Below are 13,208 nucleotides of genomic sequence, written 5' to 3' on the forward strand. Positions count from 1 at the left end.
CCTCACAGATCATCCTCCCACCCAGCTTTGTGTCATCTGCAAATTTGGAGATATTTAGTTCCCTCATCTAAATCATTAATATATATTGTGAATAGCTGGGGTCCCAGCACCGATCCCTGCAGTGCCCCACTAGTCACTGCCTGCCATTCAGAAAAAGATCCATTTCTTCCTACTCTGTTTCCTGTCTGCCAACCAGCTTTCTATCCATCTCAACACACTGCCCCTAATCCCATGTGCTTTAATTTTACACACTAATCTCTTTTGTGGGACTTTGTCAAAAGCCTTCTGAAAGTCCAAAATAACCACATCCACAGGCTCCCCCTCATCAACTCTATTAGTGACATTCTCAAAAAATTCCAATAGATTTGTCAAGCATGATTTCCCTTTCATAAATCCATGCTGACTCTGTCTGATTCTGCCACTGTTTTCCAAGTGCTCAGCTATTAAATCTTTTATAATGGACTCTCGAATTGTCCCCACTATCGATGTCAGGCTGACTGGTCTATAATTCCCTGTTTTCTCTCTACTTCCCTTTTTAAGCAGTGGGGTTACATTAGCTACCCTCCAATCTGTAGGAACTGTTCCAGAGTCTATAGAATCTCGGAAGATGACCACCAATGCTTCCATTATTTCTAGGGCCACTTCTTTAAGTACTCTGGGATGTAGATCATCAGGCCCTGGGGATTTATCGGCCTTCAACCCCATCAATTTCTCCAACACCATTTCCCTACTAATACTGATTTCTTTCAGTTCCTCCCTCTCACTAAATCCTGTGATCCCCAACATTTCTGGTATGTTATTTGTGTCCTTCTTTGTGAAGACAGAACCAAAGTATGCATTTCGTTGGTCAGCCATTTCATTGTTCCCCATTATAAATTCCCCTGTTTCAGACTGTAAGGGACCTACATTTGTCTTCACCAATCTTTTTCTCTTCACATACCTATAGAAACTTTTACAGTCAGTTTTTATGTTCCCCGCAAGCTTACTCTCATACTCTATTTTCCCCTTCTTACTCAATCCCTTGGTCCTCCTTTGCTGAATTCTAAACTGCTCCCAATCCTCAGGTCTGTTGTTTTTTCTGGCTAATTTGTATGCCTCTTCCTTGGATCTAATACTATCTCTAATTTCCCTTGTAAGCCATGGTTTGACCACCTTTCTTATTTTATTTTAGTGCCAAACAGGAATAAACAATTGTTGCAGTTCACCCATGCACTCTTTGAACGTTTGCCATTGCCTATCCACTGTCATTCCTTTAAGTAATGTTTCCCAATCCATCATAGCCAACTCACGTCTCGTACCATTGCAGTTTCCTTTATTAAGATTCAGGATCCTAGTCTCAGAATCAACTACGTCACTCTCCATCTTGATGAAGAATTCTATCACTTGTGCTCTGTGAATATGCTCATATCGTGGAGGTGCAGTGGGGAAACTTTAACTTCTCCTGATTCTATGGTATCCTTCGTGAGCTGAACCCTTCAGGACCACACTGTCACCGGACACAGGTGCTGATAAGATGGGGGGGGCCGCCCCACCTCAAAAGTATTGGTGGCACACAGAGAGGGCATTCTGGCAACCATGATAAGCCCCATCGAGGTGCAGGCATGGTTGACGTGACCAGTGACAGTGAAGGCGCACCATCAGTGTGCTGGGAAAGTTGTACAAAGCACAGGGAAGAGGTCCTGGACTGAGACATCTTGTGCAGGGACCAAGGTTTCACATCTGAGCGACATGAACACTTCATTAGAACAAGGAGTCGTAGGCAAGGAGATATTCTTGGGAATTTATTAACAAAGTGAACACTATGTACAAGTTATTAACACCCGTGCCCAGGCTGTGCAACTACATCTGCTTAACCTTCCTAACCCTGCCGCTATGTCTTGGTGCTCCCCTGACATCCACAGTGGAGGTGGAGGCAGCCTGCTGACTGCTATGCCCTTTCTATGATGACAGTGTCGACTGTGACAGGCATCCTCTGGATGGCCGAGACTTGTAGGGCCCCGGCCTGCTTTTGGGGTCCTGCTATGTGGCAGTGGCACCCTCTTCGGCCAGTGGAGCTGGATTTGCTGGGATCACAGGAAGAGGGATTCGGATGGGCCGGACATACCTGGAGTCACTTGGGTGGATTGCTCCAGGGTATGCACCTGCTGATCCTCCTCCCTATGGGTGCCTGAGAGCCTCTGGCTGACTCCTTGTGGAGAAGGGGAAGCTGGAGTGAGATCGAGCTGCCCGCAGTCCCCTTGCATGCACAGTGTTGAAGGCCAACTATGGCGGGAGCGACGGAGTTCCACCCACGCAGCACTGCAGGACCAATGTCCTGGACCAAGGTCTCCGCAGCAGCTGCCACCCTACCAGTGTTGACCTCAGTGCATTGGCATGGCGGCACTATCACCTCAGAGTGAAGGCGGACAGATTCCTCCATTGTGCCTTGCAATCTGAGGAGTGGACATCCCTGGGATGGAAGCACTGAGAGGTGTGCGTGCGTCTGCATTTTAAATATGGCACCCGGCATGAGGAAGCGGCGAGGTGACGGCATGACTGGCAAATCGGAGGCTGCCTGCCAGAAAAACGGCATGTTTTCCAGGACTACATGATTAATGAGGCAGGATTGGGATGATGCAGCGTGAAAAGCCACCATTGCGGCCGACAGGTGAAACGTCTTTTTCCCACCCACTACCACACTTAGTGCAAATCTGGAATGCTTCCGCCTTATGTGTACTGAAGAGCGCTTAAGTATGGTTTTGTTTGCATTCAGCAGTTAAACCAAGGGCGGCCTACATGTTTTGATCGACGAGAAGGATTGTGTGGCACTTTTCTGAAGAAGAGGATGGAGTTCTCTTGATGTCTCATCCACATTGATCCCTCAACGACCATCACCAAAACAGACTGAATGATCTTTTCCCTCAGTGCTATTTCTGAGATGTTACTGTGTACAATATTGACTGATGCAATTGCTTACATAACACCAGTGGCAAACATCGTGAAAGTAATTCAATGGTCGTCAAATGTTTAGAATTTACCTACTAAATAAATGCAAGTTGGTTTATTTAATTTTTCTTTATGTTTTCTTTCTTTCCTCTATGTCAGGACATGCCTCACTTTCTTCTTGGTTTGTGACTTTTTCTTATCCTCTGCCTGCTCCATGATTGAAGACTTTTCAGAAGGTATAGTTCTTGTAGGACATATCAGCTAACTACAATAGTTTTGGAGATATTAGCTGGCCTGCATTGTAGCTAATGATGCCAAAGCTGTGTTCCACTCATCCTTTGGTAGAAGTGTGGGCTTCATTGAACATCTCCTCAGGCCTCATCTTTGAATGATATAGTGGCGTTGTGAGCCTTGGCTACAGTACATACCCTTGGTCCCCAAACTCCTAAGTCCGTAACTCTTCTTGGACCTTTAAGTAACACTGGCATCATTGATTGACATCGAATGAAATAATATGGGCATTGATGGATATAATTTAAAATAATGAATCAAACAACAATGCGTGTACAGCCACAAGCGCAGTCAATGATGCCCTGCACCAATGGAAATTTTGCTCCTCAGTAGGATTGGAGGGCTACTACTTGCAGCTAGATGCCATTCAAAGAAAAATTAACAGAATGACTAAACCACAGTGAACAAAGCACCATGCATGATGCAAGTGTACACTTAAGGTTCAAAGATGTGACAATGATCTCCCACAATTGCTTGGAGGGAGCCCACCACATAAACGTTAATAGAGTTGTAATATTTACAGCTACTGCTCTGGGACTGACTTGTGCATCTAGGTGCAAGAACATGAATGTTTCTGTTATTTTGTTCTTTGGGAATCATTTAGATCCAAGAGGCTGGCCTTCATCTCAAGTGGCAGCAGAAAGATAGCTCTTCGTGGAACATTTAAGGGTGAAAAGCAACTTCTGATTATTTGTAGGTTTTAGAGGAAAATGGATAGAGAGGTATGCTTCGGGAATATGCACATGTCCACATAGATCACAAAACCAAACAGCATTGGCTGTACAAAACAGTCACAAAGATGTACAGCTTTAAAACCTTGCTACAAAGACTCAGAGAAGCTTCCCTAAACTCTTTGTCTGAGACAAAAACAGTCAAGAAAGCCTAAGAGAGAGCATTGCACCTTTGATAAGGACATTTTCCATGTTATAAAAGTTAGATATCACAAATTGTTGTTGACACCATTGTTATTGTCTAGCTCTCATAACACTCATTTTCTCCCTCTAGTTTTTGACATTCCCCTTCCTTCTCTGTCATTCATACTTTCATGATGGTTGATCATGGGTAGCTGAGCAGCGAAGCAGGTTGTGGGGGTTGAACTTTAGCTTATGTGGGGTGGGGAGGCAGTGGGTGGAGTGAGGTTGAGCATGGTAGGGAGTGTTTAAAGAGCAGGGTTTTTAAAATATAACAAACACCTTAACACAGGCATTTTTTGCAGCAGCAATCAGGCCTCAACAATCTGTCCATTAGACCAAGCTCACCAATAGAAAAAAATGTGAGGATTTAGAGGGGCCTCACAGCTGTTAACATTCAGTTTGAGCTCCATGGCAGCCATTGCTGTCTTGGAGCCTGTGACCCTAAAATCTCATCTCACGACCCCACTGGGGGTGGTGACTCACAGTTTGGGAAGCCCTGCTTTACAATGTCATGAAGGAATACATTCTCTGCCCAGTGTCTGATGAGATCTCCTAACTGCCAGCAATTATGCAATTCTTATCTTTTAAGCCAGGAGTGGGCACTTTGCATCTCGTCAGCCGAATGCTTTTGTTACAGTATTACTTATCTTTGTTTAGCAGCACTTCCCATAAACTCAATCCCACTCAGAGCCTGCTGAAAGATTAGGCAGGGAATGACACTGGTATTAATGGTCAAAACTTGGCTTAATGATAGTTGTCACTTGTGAGTCAAAAGTCATCAGTTCAATCTCTATTCTAGAGACTTGGAGCAGGATTTTGCAATTTGGGTCAGTACACCAATGTTGGGAGTCAAATGGGGATCCCAATTCCGCACCTCTGGAAAGCAGTTACCCAGCAGTGATTTTCCCTTGATTGGTCAATAGTGGCCAGAGGTGTGCTCATCGTGCAATTAAGGATGGCAGGCGGCGCTTGAAGCTGGTGGAGTCAATAAGAAGCCCTTCAGCATGGAAGGAGCTGCAGCCTTCCATTGCAGGTAAGGGAGAGATAGGATGCCTCCATCTTGAGATGCCCCCTTGAAAATCAGGAAAATGGCTTGTAAGATGGGTAGTGTTGGCAAACCGACATACTGGCTGGCGGTGTGAAATTATGCACCCACCTATGTTCTTGTCCTCAGATTGGGGCAAAAATTTTGCCCCTGAGCTTACAACCTAGAGTGAGCCTTCAGTGCAGTGCCGAGGTAATGCTGCATTGTCAGAGGTGCTGTCTTTTAGATGATGCATCTGCAAAAGGTCCAATAGCACAACTTGAGGAACAGCAGGAAAGCTCTTCTGGTGTCATAACCAACATTTATACATCACCAATATTACATAATCAGATTATCTGGCCAGTTTCCTCATTGCTGTTTGCAGGATCTTGCTGTGCTTAAATTGGCGGCTGCGTTTCCCTTTACAGAACAGTGACTACATTTGAAAAATACTTCATTATTTATGAAGAACTTTTGAACATCCTGATTTTGTGCAAGATGCTATTTAAGTACAAGTACTTTCTTCTCTCTAACTCATTGCTACATGTACAAATCTTCATCCACTCTAGGCTCTACATATATAACAGAAGGCAAGCTAGATTGATGGGGGAGTCACCATCAGTTTATCACAAGATTAAAGCATGGATTTTTAAAGCATGGAATTAATACACATCATATTTTTCAATTAAATGGCAGAAAGTTGTGATTTGGTTGAGAAGGAACAGGTGCCAATTGAGAACTATAATTAGACTCAGAAGAATGAAGACAAAGTGCAAATCAGCCACTTCTTAAAAAAAATTCAAGATGGAATCCACCCCCACATTAGTTCTTATTCCATGTACTGGATGATGATTTCAGAGAACAAGTTAACAATGTCTTGCAAAGTTCAATTGTAAATCATATTCTACATGAGAGAGAGAGAAGAAACAAGGAGAGAAAGCAGGAAAGAGGAATGAGTGAGAGAATGTAAAGAAGAAATAAAAGAGACAGGCCAGTGAATGAATGAAAGTATGAATGAAAGAGAAGGAAGGGGAATGTCAAAAACTAGAGGGAGAAAATTAGTGTTATGAGAGCTAGACAATAACAATGGTGTCAACAACAATTTGTGATATCTAACTTTTATACCATAGAAAACATCCTTATTAAAGATGCAATGCTCCCCTAGGCTTTCTTGACTGTTTTTGTCTCAAAGAGTTTAAGGAAGTTTCTTTGAGTCTTTGTAGCAAGGTTTTAAAGCTGTACATCTTTGTGACTGTTTTGTACAGCCAATGCTATTTGGTTTTGTGATCTATGTGGACATGTGCATATTCCTGAAGCATACCTCTCTATCCATTTTCCTCTAAAACCTACAAATAATCAGAAGATGCTTTTCACCCCTGAATGTTCCATGAAGAGAAGCCCAATTGCTCCACTTTCCCACTAAACAACTCTCATACCACCACCATCCCCAAATTTTCACTCTAGGGCCACGCAAAGTCTGCTGCATTAAAATGGGTGTCGGGGAGGGGGGGTTGGTGTGGGATCACACCAGGAAAATGTTTGGGGAGCACTGCAGTAAAGGAGCTGCCTCAAGGTAATACAAACAGTGTGGATGGAATAACATTCAGGCCAGAGAGTGCAAGGGTGAACAAACCCATCAGGTTATCACAAAAATAAATGTTGAATTAGTTCAATCACCTGCTTCTCGGTAAGCGTTTTTTGGGGGCGAGAGACGACAAGCTTCCAATCCTATTAACAATTACCCACTATTGATATGAATTAGAAACTGCTGAGAAAACTGACCAGAAAGCCATGCATGCATTAGAAACCATGTACTCTTCCAAAGAAATTATGAACTCACACTCATTCTGAGTTAATTATAAAATAAACATTGGAACATTAAATCCTACCCTACTTATACAATAAATATAAACAAATCTTATCAGTGCTTCCAGGCTTACATTTTGCATTGTATACCAATTAATTACACATGCATAGACTGTTAGCTACACTAAATAAGAAATAGCAAAATATCTTTATTTCACTAATAAAGTAAATTCAAAAACTAAGCCTTACGTTGAGGTGCAATTTTTAAAAAACCATAACTGTTGCCTTGTGGGCTGTATGCAAAACATTCAAAAGTGGTTTGAAAGTCTTCTTCAACGATCTTGGAGATAATCAAGTTTCTCAAAGCAATTGTCGCATGATTAGCTTCTTTTTTGTCACTGTGAAAGGTATGAAACAACACAATTAGAAAGTGTGTTAAGCAGGCAGTTGCAACTTTCCATTGCTGTTCATTTGAAATTCAATTATTCTGAATCTTACTTCTTCAAAAAAAAACACTGCATTTAAAAATATCAGTCCAAGCAAACAGAGGAACTAAGTGTTAGTTGCTCATGGATATTTTGTGTTTAGCTACTAAGATTGAGTTGTGTTTAAATGGACCTGTGCCTTTAAAACATTGCCCAAGTACATCAAGAGATTAATTAGTAACTAATAATTGGGGAAGTTTCTGTATATAGTAAATTCCAACATTCTGTATTTGGAGAGAATATAGAGCATGAAGATTAAAAAAAGCAGAAATAACTGACCTTCTTTTGTTATATTTTTGAGACTTTATAAGTATGGCAGCTGAAGTGTGTGAGGAGTGTGTGAAAATTCCAAGACCTATATGCCAGGTGAGTTTATCAAAAAATAGTGTGCAGGCTCGTTGTGAATTGCGAGTTATGGGAAATGATTTTCATCTCTGCCCCAGGCCAGTGGAGAAATTATGTCAGAACTCAGGTCTACCAATGCCAGCTTGAGATCCCATTCGATATTTTATCCAAGCCTGGAGGAGCCAGCTGTCTGGAGCTCCCACTCGAAGTATTCTTTAAAATATGGAGAAAGGGATGTGGAATGGTTGAATATCATTTTCAGTTTCAAGAATAAAGGGGCAAAATGGCCCAAAATATGACAAGTGCTAATTGGGGTGGACATGTGAACTGATGAGAATTCAAATTAAATAAAAACAACTGAGCAGGAAGACAGACATCGGGCTGAACAGCCCCAGATTTGCACTAAGTGCGGTAGCGGGCAAGAAAAATGACGTTTTACCCACCGGCCACAATGGCAGCTTTTCACGCCATATAGTCCAAGCTCGCCACATTAATTATGCATTCCCAGGATACATGCCGTTTCCATGGTGGTCGGGTTCCGATTCGCCTGCCACGCCATCACCTCGCCTCTTCATCAGACCAGGCACCACATTTAAAGTACAGCCATGCTCAGTGTTTCCAGTCCACGGCTGCAGCAAAGAAGGCATGGCCCCGAAAGGAAAGAAGACTGCAGCTCTCGAGCGCCTTCTGGATGCCATGGAGGCCCGCTGTGATGTCCTCTACCCCTGCTCTAGCCGTAGGAGGGGCAGCTACATCACCACTCCGGCTGGGTAGGCAATGGCAGTGGGGATCAGTGCCAATGTTGCACAGAAGAGGTTGGCCATCCAATGCAGATGGAGGATGAATGATCTCATCTGTGCAGCCAGAGTATGGCAATCTCATCACTCTAATCTCACACACTCAAGCCCATCACACATTCACTGGCATCTCACTCACTGCCAGCTCAAGGGACATCACCGCCCATTCTCACACACCCTCACATCTCCATCTGGCCCCATCTCCTCTGGAGACTGCATCCTCAGCCCTCACCGTCTTGAGGCCACTTGCACAGATCAACATGTGTCCCCCACACACCCTGGGAAACCCCCCTTCCCCAGTACAGTCCTCATCCTGAAACCTCTTCCCTTGCCTGAGGCCACTTCCCCCCTTCCCCAAGCCCTAGCCCTGCAGCCATTGAAAAGCCACCCACATATGGCTGATCTGGTAGGTAGAGACCAGCCTGTGAGCACCCCCTAAAAGTGATGTTGTGCTGTCTATGAAGCCTGGCGCTGATGACTGCAAGTGATGACCGAAGCAAGGTAGGCAAACAAACCTTGAAGTCCCAAGAAAAGTGCAACCAAATGCACGCCCTATATATGCTGTTGTGAAACACATCAGCGTATTTTCCTGCCGACATTGGCAGATGATCCGGAGGGGGGGATGAGTCTGGGGGCTGCCCTTATAATGATATGCTGATGTATTACAATGAGGTTCCCGATGTCCAATGGCTGAGCACGTGGCCCACCATTGATGGGTGAGCAGATGATCGCAAACTGGCTTCACAACATTGTGAAACCATTTTTGGCCTTCTCAACATATTGTCTGCTCACGCCACTGAACATGCCCAATGCCAGCAGGCACGGAAAATCCCAGCCATTGTCTTTGACTATGACGATATTTGACTGAATTATAGGAACTAATTTCCCATTGTTTAACTCCAGGCTCATTTACCGGGCGCAAAGCAGAGTAAAGTTGGACTCTGCAATAAAATAAAGGACATTTTGATAAGATCATTTCTGGGGTGCACCGCCTCTAGTGCAGAGCCTGTACTCGCAATAGAAATCTGCAAACTACACATGATTTATGATACTCCCAACTTTTCATTGATTCATTTTAAGCACCAGAGAGCTGGCAGCATTCTGAGTCAAGCACATTCAACTCCATGTCCAATTCTCCAATCTGTGAACCTGTTGAATGATGCTCCATATTAGGAGTTGAATCTTGTCAAATGAACAATAGAATGTAAGCTTATCTTTTTCTCAATCATATTTGTAGGCCTGGATTTTCATCCTCGAGGTGGGTAGCAGGAGTTGGGAAAATTCCTGGCTCAGCCCACCCACATCAGAAGAAAGTGCCTGCAAAGGCAGGATCTTCATTTCTGGGGGAGCAGATGTGAGCTGGAGTTGGGCCAGCCGACTCAGGAAAGAGGCCGGAGGCAACCACAGGGGTTGCAGGGTGCGGAGACAGACTGTTTAAAAGGCCCACCTCAATGTTGTGGGACTTCATCGCAATTATAATGCAAAACGTAAGTCCCTGTAAAGCTCATCCCTTATACACCCTCAGCCCCCACACACTCATGTCCCACCCATGCCACCTCATGCCCACATGCCAGGCTATGCCCCTCCACCCATCCTCCATGGCCCCTCATGCCCCCTATGTCAGGTTATACCCCTCCACCCAACACCTATGGATCCTCATGCCCCTAATGCCAAGCTTTGCCCCTTCACCCACCTCCATGTCCCTTCATTCCCCATGCCAAGATATGCCCCCCAAGCCACCCCTACAGTCCCTCATGCATCCCCATGCTGAGCTATGGCATTTCCAAGCTCATTCAGCCACTATACAATGTATAGGAGCACTGAACCTTATAGTGATAGTAGGCTGTGTAAAGAAAAGCTTTAAAAAAAGTCATTCAAGGATAACTTTCCACATTCTTAAAAAAAAACTTCTTTTTACTACAGGACAATGAAAGCCTCAATCTTCAGACCCTTAAAAGTTTCAATAGCTAAAACTGCAGGCACTCGAAACCTTTTAATCTTGTTTAAATAAACATTGTGAAATTGACAGCAGAGCCTCATTATGTACACTTGGCCGAGAGCATAGAAATCCAATAGCCTTTTGAAACACCTAAGCCCCAGAGAAAACATTACTTGATTGACAGCTCTGGATCTCTGATCTCTGCGGTCAATTTCCCTGCTGGAAATTAAAACCAATGTTTTAATTTGCATAGTCAAGGTTTAAATTTCCAGAGGGGACATAATCAGGAAGTTAGACCTAAAATTACACCTATTTGTGTGCCACTTTTGCCAATATCTATTTGTACACAAAATTCCTGACAAATCATTGATGTGTGCCAAAATATAAACATGCTATAAACAAGTAAGGCCCAAGAAAAGCACTGAACTCAAACCCTATACTCCTTCTGTAAGAATGAGAATTAAAGTTGTGACGACCTTTGACCCAGAAGCAGCACAGTAAGGAAAATTTGTAATTTCTTTAAAATGTCTGTGGAATTTGTAATTGTTTTTAAGAATGTTTGAAAATGACTATGCATCAGTTGTAAAGGGATCAATTGTAATTTTCTTCAATAATAGAAATGCTGGTCCATGTGACCTGGCGACTCCTGTCCTGGAAGCAGTACCAACAGGATGAAAGTTAAGATACAAAAAGTCATGTGGTCAGACACAGAGAAGACAGACAAAGTGACCACTGTCGTAAAGAGCAAAGGTGAACTGCAGCAGAGGGAGAATGGAAAAGGCAAATTTACAAGGGGTTGTGTGTAATGCAGTTAAATAGGACAGAAGGTTGAAGACAGAGTTAGAGCAGGGGTTGTGAATTGGACAGCTTTATTACTGCTGCTTCAATTTTGCCAGAGCCAACCAGACCATTTAATGGGGTCTATTAAAGGATTAAGGTAAAGGAGTCTCTGTGAAATCTGTGCCATCAAGAATGTTGTGAACCTAGCTAATGAAGTTCTACAGGAGTATGCCATTCTGGTGACAACCATCTCCAGTGACCTCAGATGGAATACAGCTGCCAGTGAACACAACTTAAGGGCCGAATTGGTTGAGTGGGAAAGTGTGATGTCCTATGTATCAGAGACCAAGTTAAAGAGCTTCGGAACTGTCTGTAGTATCACATGCCTGTGGAGAATGATGCAAATTCTTGTGGTCTTGTAAGACCTATTTTTGTTGTATCAACTTGTATTTAACGTGAAATTTGTCTTTTTATTTGAACTATTATTTGCCTGTTAATTCATGTTTAATTTGCATTGATTCTGAATCACGTTAAAGTAAAAATTACAAAAAATGAAATTTTGTTGGTAATTTCTTCATCTGGGGTCTTTTGGTAATTTTTTTTATTTTGGTTTACATTTTCCCCCATAGGCATCATAACAAAATTTCAAGGTAACCAACTATTATTCATGCACAAAATGCCAGAGCACATTTTAGAACTTACAATTGTAGAAGCTTTTCAATTTTTAAAGGGAATTATACTGATAGCATAAAATTGCATTCAAAGAAACAGAGGAGGGAAAATCGCAATAAAACACCAAAAAATATTTTTGCCTGTCCCGTAAGCTCTGCGCTTAATTTTGCACCCATTTTGAACAAGCATAATTGTACAAAATTCACATATGTAACATTTATCATGCCCCCATATCTTTTGAACTTTCAGTCAATACTTTTAAAAACTGAACACTCACAATCCATTAAAATGGCTGCTAGAAATCATGTGACCATTGACATTTTGAGCTTCAGGCAGCCCTAAGTCTCAAGCAAATATCTAATTAAATATGGAATTTCACTGTCTTCTGGGAATCCACACATCCATTTTTTTAAGGCTAGATCAGCATAAAAGGACCATAGAATTCCAGCCAACCCGACTCACTGTTTCCCCCTTGACTTAAGGGGACATCAAAACTCAACATGTGTAAGATGGTTGTGAATAGATCCTATCAACCTTTCATTTTATTATGATAGTTCCCTCATCCAAACTAGACTGGGTGAACCTTAAGCTGTCAGAAAACAACACAGGATGATTGAAATCAACATACACATCACCCATTCTTTAGAAAAAGGACTCTGAACTTGTGGAAGTCACATGACAAGGGAACCATTTTTTTTGTCTGCTTTTAAAACCAGCAAGAAGCTGGTTTCGGGCAGCAACCGTAATAATCACAGATTTGCATTAAGTGCAATAGCAGGCGGGTAAAACAACATTTTAACCGTCAACCCCAATGGCAGCTTTACATGCCAGATCACCCAAACCCACCGTATTAATTATGCATTCCAGGGAAACAAGCCATTTCCATTGGGGGCGGGCTGTCATTCACCACCATGCCATCATCTCGCTACTTCAGCACGCTGGGCAACATATTCAAAATCCAGCCACGCGCATACACCTCAGTACTTCCAGTCCACGATTGCTGCAAAGAAGACATGACCCTGAAAGGCAAACAGATTGCAACCCCCAGGTTCAATGACGCAACCCTCCAGCACCTTTTAGATGCAATGGAAGCTCACCCTGACGTCCTTTACCCCCACTCTGGCCACAGCATGGGCAGCAACATCACCAATCCGGCTTGGGAGATGGTGGCAGTGGTGGTCAACAGCAGTGTCCTGCAAAAGAGGACAGCCACCCAGTGCTGCAAGAGGA

The 13,208-nt window shown here is 43.1% G+C and overlaps 1 protein-coding gene across 2 annotated transcripts in view; it reads right to left on the minus strand.

Annotated features, from left to right (window-relative positions):
- LOC144682476 (interleukin-1 receptor type 1-like) overlaps window positions 1-13,208 on the minus strand; it is a 79,013-nt gene that overhangs the window by 14,939 nt on the left and 50,866 nt on the right. For both annotated transcript variants that reach the window (XM_078544874.1, XM_078544873.1), the window contains exon 8: window positions 7,210-7,358. In XM_078544874.1, the coding sequence (XP_078401000.1) occupies window positions 7,210-7,358 (149 nt within the window). The remainder of the gene's footprint in view (window positions 1-7,209; window positions 7,359-13,208) is intronic.

The sequence above is a fragment of the Cetorhinus maximus genome, chromosome 7, assembly GCF_964194155.1.
Source record: "Cetorhinus maximus chromosome 7, sCetMax3.hap1.1, whole genome shotgun sequence".
NCBI classification, from domain to species: domain Eukaryota; kingdom Metazoa; phylum Chordata; class Chondrichthyes; order Lamniformes; family Cetorhinidae; genus Cetorhinus; species Cetorhinus maximus.